Source organism: Corvus brachyrhynchos, unplaced genomic scaffold (genome assembly GCF_000691975.1).
Source record: "Corvus brachyrhynchos isolate BGI_N302 unplaced genomic scaffold, ASM69197v1 scaffold97, whole genome shotgun sequence".
Taxonomy (NCBI): Eukaryota; Metazoa; Chordata; class Aves; order Passeriformes; family Corvidae; genus Corvus; species Corvus brachyrhynchos.
Genome location: NW_008239758.1, coordinates 893,156 through 903,030, shown reverse-complemented (window position 1 = coordinate 903,030; position 9,875 = coordinate 893,156). Strand labels below are relative to the sequence as shown.

The following is a 9,875-nucleotide window of genomic DNA, read 5'->3' as shown; positions in this document are numbered from 1 at the left end:
CGCCCCCTCCGTTATGCTAGAACCTGAATTCCTCCTCTCCCTCACCATCCTGGGGTTTTTATAATTAATTTTATTTTTTCTCTCATAGACCGAGCAAATTGCTCGTTTCTTCATCAGGGGTGTTTATAATTTTGGCTGGCCCCCAGCCCGTGCTCTGCTGGGGGCGCGGAGGAGGCTCCGCACCCTGGGCACCAGCAGGCGCAGGAGCGGTCCGGTCCCTTCCTTTCACCGGCGCCGGTCCTCTCTCAAAGCTGGCGGGAGATGAGCCTCGTCGCGCTGGGTTTACATCCTGCTGCAGCCTCTGTGTGCCTGGCTGCCATCCTACCACCCCTCCAGTTATTCACATTGTGCATTTGGCATATATTTCTCAGGTTTTGGGTTTGGTTTTTTTGGTTTTGTTTTTTTTCCAAGTTTTCCAGTTTTGGGGGTTTTTTTCTCTCCGATTTTAATCCCATCCTTCAAATTGTTTACAGCCTCCTTCAGCTTGATTGCATCTGTCGTTCAAACCATTACTGAAAGCACTAAAGGGAAATGGGCCCAAACCAGTTCCTTCAATAATTAAGTCCAGTTGTTACCAAGACACAGAGGTACACATCTTTGAAAAGTTTAATATCCATGTCAAATCGGAATGAAAAGCCTACTCCATGTTCCAGCAAGGTCTCAAGATGACACCCCACTGCTTTATGAATCGTTAATGTCTGTTTTTTACAGCTCAGGTTATGACAAGAGTTCTTCTGACAGCAGAACTGAAGATACTACTCTCTTTCTTGGTTTTCCTTTTTCACCTTGGAATTGCATCCTACTACTCCAAGTAGTCCAAAATACAAAACAAGTTTGAAATATGTATGTTTGCCACACTGTCCACCAAAGTGCTTTTGACTCTTTATCCTCTCTCAGAATTCAGCTGTTTTAGCTAACAGCTGTATTCAGTGGGTAGTATCAGTACTGCACCTGAAACTCACCGTGACGGGAAAGAAACAGACAAACCTTTACAGAGAGACTGATGAAAGAGATGGGTCAGAGATCACTCATCAACTTAGTAACAGAGAGAGAAAATGCTATCCTGACTCCTGAAACAAACACTCCCAATAGATGCTTAGCTGGACTTTGCTGCTGCTATCTAGGAAGGAGATGGAGAAAGTAGCAAGTACAAATGAAAAATAGCCAAGATGAAAATATGGAGCTTACCCAGAGTTGTTTGTATTAGGTGCAGATATATGGCCTTCACAGCTAGGAAACTAAGGTTGGTAAATTCAGAATAGAGATTAAAACAATGCATGATTATGCTGGGAGAGTTCAAAATAATGTGAGCTGAATTTTAAAAATACTTTTTTTTTCCATGTTCTACCCATATGTCCAGGCTTATCAACCACAACTGCTGTTGCTGTCCCATGCCAGGAGGCTCACTCCCATCAGCAGAACAGGACATTCACTCTCAGTGCTATAAAAAGCCCAGAACAGGTTCCTGGGAACTGCTGTCCAGGTCAGGGGTGAGGTTTTGGCTAAGCAGTTTACATAGCTGCTCTTCATCTGTATGCCAAGGCACACCACAGAGATCTATACTAAAGCGACCAGTCATCCTTCATGTGCAACACTGAAATTGTGAACTACTGAAAAGTCAGTTTTGTTTTCAGATAGGACCTGGACCTCCCCTCTGACTGTGGGATGCTTCCTAGCCGTTATTTTGAACCCTTTCCTCAGGATATCTATTCTAAATTCAAAGACACTCATTTCAGGAGTTCGCCTGGACTGTGGATTACTGATCTCAGCCATTCACAGCTGGAGCTCAGGAGCCAAATGTAATTATAAGCGACAGCAAAAAATAGATATCTGAGTCCAAAATATGCTATGATTTGACACAATTTGCATAAACCAGGATTTCAAATCTGCCATTAAGGACAGAAATTGGGGGCACTGAAAGTTGCCAAGAAACAACCTGTTTGTAATATATCCAGACTGACTACTTATTACTTTTAAGATGCATCTCCTGCATCAAATATTTGCTGGCAAGATTTTAAACGACCTCATCTCTTACCTTGCACATCTTCTTGAAAAGATGGCACTTTTTTCAGAGCACAGATCCCAGGGTGTTCCAGATAACAAAGTATAGCTGATGTAACTGACACAGTCCACATGCAGAATTTTATACTGAATTTTTATGTCATCTGTCCTATCTTTCTTCTTACATCTGTGTTCCGTTCACATCTATCATCTGTTCAACTGTGGCAGAGAAATTCCCTTCTCACATAGGGCTTCCTATTCTGTTGTAACACTGTACGACAAGCGAGCAGTGAGTTCTCTGCCAAGCCCATATTCTCACACTCCATGGACCAGGCCTGAAGACTTCAGCTGTAGAAAACAAACAGGGCTGGTTTCAGCCAGCACTGATGAGCAGTTAAGAACTCTGAAATTTAATGCAAGAGACGTGTTGGAAGAGAGACAATTGTGTACCATGCAGGTATGCAGAGCACAGAGGGTGTTACTGTAACCTTGGGCACTGAGCTAACTGTGTAAGTAACACCCTATGGCTCTCGAAGCTGTGCAAAGATCAGTACCCCAGCCTCAGACTGACTGGGAAATTAGCTGGACTTTTTCCAGCATTGTGATTTCTGGAAATGTTGCCATATTTAGGCCAACAGTCTAAAGCAATGCCAACTTCTTTGCACCAGGCTGGTTCCCAGACATCCCCTTCATTCAGTGCAAGGGACCAAAACAATCATCTGTTACGGAGTTTTCAAACAATAAGCTTTAATTGCCTTAATAGAAAAATAAGCACTGAAATATATATAAATGTGATTACATTAAAGTAATTCTGTAGTCTAACATACTAGAAACCAAAGCCCAGTCATATTTTAATGATACAGAGTAGCAAGATTTAGGGTTTAGAAATTTTCCACAGAGAATACCGAAGTATCCAGTATTGTTTAGGAAACCACAGTAAAGATGAGACAAACCTCCATGTTGCAATAAAAACTAAGTAATTCAATTTATTCTGTATACTATACAATGTGTAAGTTTGTAAAGAACAGTTGACATTTTTATCACCTTAACATCTTGACTGGGTGTAAATATGTCCAACAAAGTGTACTCCTGTGGCCTTTACGCAAACACTGTCCTACTACATCAAGAACAATGAGAGAGAAGCCTTTGGTGTTAACAGATTTGGGGACATATCTGTGAAGTTGTAATTAATCCACTTAACTATCTCAAATAAAATGTTGGTGCTATCTTCTATTACAAGCCTACATGAGTACTACTCTAACAACTAAACACCATCTATTTTTAAAGGCAAGATATGAAAGGGACTGCCAGTCTATAGTGTGGACAGGTTTTCTTTGAAAAAGGCAATTATCAAATGGTAAAACTCATATAATACATTATGTACATCAGTTTGGATAGCTGAGTTATCTTGCTGGAGTAAGCTGAAAGTAAGCATCGATTTGCAGTCATGTTCCATTTACTGTTAAGTGACTACTGGACTTAAGTTTTATACAGTGTATAGAATCAAAATAGCTGTGCCTGCTGCTGAGGTCTGTCAGATGTGAAGGCTCATAATCAGTCACTGACCTAGTTAGTATTACAGTACTTCAAATATACACGTGGATAATATATTCAATTCATAGCAGAATTTGTAGTAATCTTAGGAACTGCAAGTCACTGAGTGAGCATCAGAAGAGCTTGTGTTGTCCAACCAGCAGGGCAAGCTGAGTTGTAGCTAAGTGAGTGGAATGTTTAAATTTAAATGGCTATCTTTTTAAACCTTCCCAAAGATCAAGAGAACTCACCTTAGGGGAGCTACAGAATAGTGGCACCAGACAATACACAGCAAGTCACCTTAAGCTGTTCAACATTTCTTTCAGGCCCAGTCTTATCATTAAGTTTCAATTTCATTTATACAAAGAAATAAAGAGGGGTTTTCACATTAGAACAAACATCTGTAAAAAGCAGCTTGCTTCAGTATTCCAGTTTCTGTGTTATTCTTCCAGCCTAATTTCTTAAAGAAGTCAGGTAGGTCCATTTCTTTCAAACTGCAAAAAGTTCTGCAAAAACCACAAATTATTTGCAATACTAGGGGAGTATAAGGAGTAAGGACAAGCTTGACAAAGCCCATCTAATTACTAGAAAAGGGCTGTATGGACTTGAAAAGAATCAGGTTAGCAATTTTGAAATTCTCTGGAAGTGCTTCTCTGAATCAAAACCCTTACCTAGACACTGTATGTTCTGACCAGAACAGGACCAAAGAGAGACTATTCATTTTCTCTTGACCACCTTGTTTGCCTTTAGAAGAGAGCACTGCAGAAGATATGGGCCAGCACTGGTTTTGACTAGCAGTCCTTTATACCCCAAGACCTTTCTGAATATGTCAGCACAAAGTACAAGCTTCTAAAATCATGCATCTTTAAGTATTTTCTCTTAAAATACTCACACTGGTGCTTTGTTCTTAATAGGCTGTTACCAAACTATTTTTTAAAAGAGAGGCGTTCAGTAAACTGATCTTCCCAAAGAGTTTCTTGTTCCCCCAAAGAATGTGAAGGCTGTGACTACTTAAATGAAAATCAATTATATTATGGATCATACACCACTTACAATATTCTGATTTCATTGAACTAACATGCTTTTAAATGCATCAATTCACCTGGCTAATATCAACTATGTATTTTGGCTATCTAGTACTTACAACCTTCATCATAAACATGAAATGGAGTTCATTCCTATTTTCTGATATGAAAAGTTACCTATTTCTCAATAGGTCATTATAGAAATACCTTTCCAGATATTTATTTTCCCAAAACCAATGAGGGGCTGCTGTAGAACACAGAAAAGGAAATCGTTTACTACCTCTTCAGGAGTCCAAGAAAAAAAAAAAAGATACCTTTCTGCTTCCAGAAGTCTAAAATAGCCCAAGGGTAACTGCATATCAAATGCTAGTGAGCCTAGATATGGTGTTTGCCACACAGGGAACTCTCTAGAACAGTACACTTAGTCATATTCCATATCAACAGAGCATTTCTGCTTTAAAAGCTTAAACAACTACTGAAGAGAAAGGGCACTTGCCTGCAAATATAGGCACAAATTCCAGATTTATATTTGAACGCTGGATATTGTTGTGAAACAAAATGTACAACTGCAAAAGCGTGTGAGTCAAGTGTAAATGTGTTTCACAAATTTCAGGTATACAATTTTTACTTTCAGTAGCAAGATTCTGGGCTCTTAGTTTCAGGACAAGACTTTGAAAGATACAGAATCACTTGTGCTTTGATTGGCACATTATCTGCTTTTTAAAATGTAAAACTAATAGACGTTTGCAAAAGGTTGTGCAAAACTATTGTATTTACAAAGAATGGCACAAGAGTGAATTCAACAGTCTATGCACATGCACACTTCATCCACATCTTCAACGAAAGTGTGTCCTAAGCTACGGAACTGAAAAGAACACCAGCTTCAACAGGCAGTTGTCAATAAGCACTAGGTTCACAAGAGTTATGCCAGAATGGGCAAATATTGCCCAAGTAAAAACTCTATTGTTAAAGCTGAAACAGGTTTAAGGCCGTTCAAGTTTAAAAGCAGAAACAAAATTCAATCAGAGCCCTGTCTTTGTTTTTATACATGCTTTACCATCCAGCAACTTGTGGTCTAAACCTCTATTTTAGACAACAAACCCAAACACGGAAGAAAAACCCAACACAACTGGAGGTTATATTAAATACAAATATGCTGTAATTAAGATGAAATAACAAAAGCATAAACATTAGAAGTTGTAAAACTTGCGATGTCACTTGCTGGAACCAGTCCTACACTAGGAAATGGGCAATATGTACATTTTCAAGTAGATTACATTGCTCTAACCAAACTTGTCCTTTTAAATCAGTGCATTGTTCTCAACTAGTCCAAATACTACGTTTTACTCTTAACAGTATTCCCTTACAATAGCAGCACATGCTATCGCTACCTGCAAAGCTGTCAGTCTCATGACTTAGTGTAAGAAAGAAAAAGGGGGATGTGAGGGTGGGTGAGAAATAACTATTAAGGAGAAAGAACAGGAATGAGAATAATCATGCAGTTCAGCTGTTCTCGTCAGCCAGCCAGCTTGCTAGCAACAAGAGATGGTTTCCGCTGTGGAAGATCCTGTGGAGTAGGAATATGGTCACCAGTGACTTCTGTCTTGTCAGGAGCTGCAGTAGGCAGTTGCTTATTCTTCATCTTTGCTTTAGCCATGTTGTAATCACCAGAATCAAAGTATTTTTGCTAGAAGACAAAACACATATACTTAAAAGCCTGAAATCTTATCAGATGTATACACTGAATTACATTGTTAAATAGGTATTTTAAATTTTAAAAGGTTGTAAAATCTCCCTGATTCGTCAAGGTGGCTCTACATTGATTAAAAAAAGGTATTATCAAGACTACTAAGCACAGATAGCTAAACTCTTAACATCATTGTGAACATTATTGTGAACAATAATGCGAACATTATTTTTGCCCTGGTTTTACCAAAAGCTCATCTCCCACAACTGAAACCTTGGGGTTTGCAAATTTTGTTGCAGTGAACAGGTTCTGCTACACAGAATAACCAAACAATGCACAAATTAAAGCTGGAGAACAGAGCCTGGTCTATCACATCAGAGATCAAAGCAGCATGAAACTGCGTGCTAACAAGAAAACCCCTTCTCTGCACATGTTAAAACAGTGAAACTATAATCCCTCAAGTTCCCAAACCAATTATTTAGCAAAGTCAAATCTACTGTACAGTCCTTCTGAACTATGTCAAGGAAATTATTATCCCACATTCCATTTTTTTCTGAATACAAAAGTAAATTAAGTTTGAAATTCCTTGTTGAAAAACAGTGTTCCTTAATATACCAGCAAGTTTTTATTAGCATTACCATTAAGAGCAGCCACATTTCTCAGAATATTAAATTATCTATGCATGTCAAAGCCAAATGACTGTTATTTATCCACATCACGGTGAGATGATGCATGGAATTTCATCCCAGCTCTGCATCAAGTTTTCAACTGCTCCCTGACACATTTTGCAGGAATGGTTGCATTGTTTTTACGTCTTACCATGAGGTCTACCACTAAGATACTTGTAATCCATTATTTTGAACAGATTTCATATGAGGCAAAAAAAATTAGATTCAGGATTAAGATTTACAGCACTAACTACTCTTACAATCACAACCATCTCTGAAGAGCAGAGTCTTCAGTTAGTTTTGTACAAGCTTAGTCCTCAGTCAGCTGAACAACAGCCATCACTACCTGCTGTGTCTAAGTGCTTCCAGGCAGCACATTGCCATCAGTCTTTATTCTGCATTAGTACCAACCAGCTGCAAAATGCTCAGCATTTTCCTGATTTATTCTAGCTTCTCACAGATGGCCTGCATTTGAGCATTCCCTTCAAACCAATTATGTCTGTCCAAGTGCCTCTGTGTCAGAAACACTACCTGAAAGCACACACACTACCCTCACTCTATTTTAAACCTTCCTTGGTACAGGTAGCCCAGTGTACACCAGAATCTCTATCAAGTAAAGATACCTCCTCATTTAAGACACCGAGCACACTAAACTGAAATAATAAAAAATAAAATGGAAGAAAGCTGTATCACCACATCAGGAACTGCAGAAGGCATATCATGAACTGGAATCCACAAGTTTATGCTTTTACCAAGAGTAGCAAAAGTCAATTAAGATGGCCATTGATCTGTCTGTGCTCAAATTTGAAAGTAAATGCTGCAAGAACCTTTGCATTCAATAGTGTATAATTAAGATGAAGATATTGTACAGGTTGTTACTGCCTGTGGTGAGATTTTCTCACGTTTGCACCAAGTGCAAGCAGTCCTAATTCCTTTATGGCTATCAATCCTTGCTGAGTGAATGCTGGCCTGCTTTCCTGAGATATCATCACAATACATACTCACCACTCCCTTCTGTGTCTACACATACCCTGAACCCGATGAAGTCTCATTCAGGCTGCCTTTGACCTCGCAGCAGCATAACTCAGAGGGAGTCGCCTCATCTACCACCTGCCCAGGCCCAGCAGCCATTAGCTGCTTTGTATGTTCCAACTTAGGAGACAAACATTATCCAAAAAACCTGCCAACAGCAACAATTCCCAAGAGATGTTACCAGATAGCACAGATTTAGATCAGCACTGAACTCCACCAGCTGGTTTGCCAAGTATTTATACTTGGAATCATTTCCTGTACTGAAAGGGCCCAGACACTAGTAGAAAAAAACACACAACAGTGTGACAGCAATGAAAGCACCATCAGAAACAGTGACATACTAGGATTATTCCAAGAACAGGGTTCTAGCATGCCTGAAAGGCATTACATAATCACTCTATGAATAATTACACTAAAAAAAAATCCCCGATCAAATAGCTAAGAAAATAAGAGACACTGGTTAGATGTGGAACAATGCTGAAATATTCACTCACTCTTCATTCTTCTATCATTATTTTTTGGTCTGGGAGTGTATCCAGAATAATACTACCATTCTCAAACCACTAATGTCAGATGATGCCTGGTCTAACAGCAGACACCAAACTTTCATGTGCTAGAAACATGGATAAAAGGAGTGGACATCAATTTTGGGGGTTAAGAATGAGCATGATAAAATCAGGATGAGTTTCTATCCTAATGTTTTTTCAAGTCTATCACAGCAGCTTCTAAGTTTAATTTTTTATAACAAGTGTGGTTGAGCCACTGATGCTGTAAACAGCTATCCTGCCAACCTGGCATTTGTTTTGCAGAGACAAATTTCTCTTCCTCGTGCTTTCTCAAAATTTAAAGTTCTTAGGACTCGTTCCATGCAAAGGCCTGTGGAATGGGAAAAAAAAATCGCAGATACAGGAATTTTGGATTTTGTTGTCCATACCCTGTGGACAATAAGGAACTTACTCCTTTTTGAAGCCTCTTCCTCAAGAAGTCTGAGCCTCCTGGCTTCTGGCCCAAATGAGGGTATCTTGCTTTCAATTTTGCTTCTTCAGCTTTTTCTGGACTTATTACCTTATCTTCCATTTCCTGAAAGACAGTCAGTGATACTCTAAGTGAAACATACAGCAGTGTATACTTATGCAGAAAGCTTTGCAGGTAATACACCCACATGCCCATTGCTGCTACCAAGTGAGCGTAACAATTATCTGATTAGACATTTTCATACATTCTTTCTCAAATCCTGACAGCAACTGAAGGGGTTCAACCTCCCCTTTTAAGACACCCTTCCTGGAGATACTGAAGATGTGCACACTTCCCCCTCAAATAAAAGTAGTTTGAATTATTCAAGCTTGAAAAAAAAGCCTCAAAGAAAACTTTTTTTTTTTTTTGGTCAAAACAAGGAGTCCACTAAGAACAAACAAATGTTGAATACTGAGCAAGAACCACAGGACTTTTTTTCCAAATGCCCATTTCGTCATTTAGTTGCACAGGCAGACTGGCACTTCCACTGCCACGTTGATCTGTAAGGCTGCTTCAGCTGTAATGTGTTAATATTCACTGTGAAACAGTCTCAAAAACATGCCTGCTGTTACATTAATAGCAATACTGTGTTTCTCTATACATGTCTATAATTATCCTGAAATTATGAGGATGAAGACAGTTGGATAGTGCATTTGTGTAAAATAAAATGCCTGTTTTATGAGTATACCGTAAAACATGGATGCTCAAAATAATAATTTAAGAGATACTCATTTGGCTAAACTGCAATTTGTTCACTGGCCTCTACTTCACACTCATCTGGTCCACATCCATGTAGCAATTTGATGTATGAAGTACAAGTTATTCTACTGGATAGTTTCTAAAATATCTTTCATTCAAAATCCTTGGTTTGTTTTTTCCACTATTTGGCCACAGCCTTTTTTTTTTTTTTTATTT

At 39.0% G+C, this 9,875-nt stretch overlaps 1 protein-coding gene across 5 annotated transcripts in view; it reads right to left on the bottom strand.

Moving 5' to 3' along the window:
* Nucleotides 1-2,723: 2,723 nt before the first annotated feature.
* The window catches only part of ARPP19 (cAMP regulated phosphoprotein 19), a 21,596-nt gene continuing 14,444 nt past the window's right edge, over nt 2,724-9,875 (bottom strand). For all 5 annotated transcript variants that reach the window (XM_017742583.1, XM_008640002.2, XM_008640003.2 and 2 more), the window contains exons 2-3: nt 8,904-9,026; nt 2,724-6,246 (exon numbers count right to left, since the gene is read on the bottom strand). In XM_017742583.1, the coding sequence (XP_017598072.1) occupies nt 6,076-6,246; nt 8,904-9,026 (294 nt within the window). In that variant the 3' untranslated portion in view covers nt 2,724-6,075. The remainder of the gene's footprint in view (nt 6,247-8,903; nt 9,027-9,875) is intronic.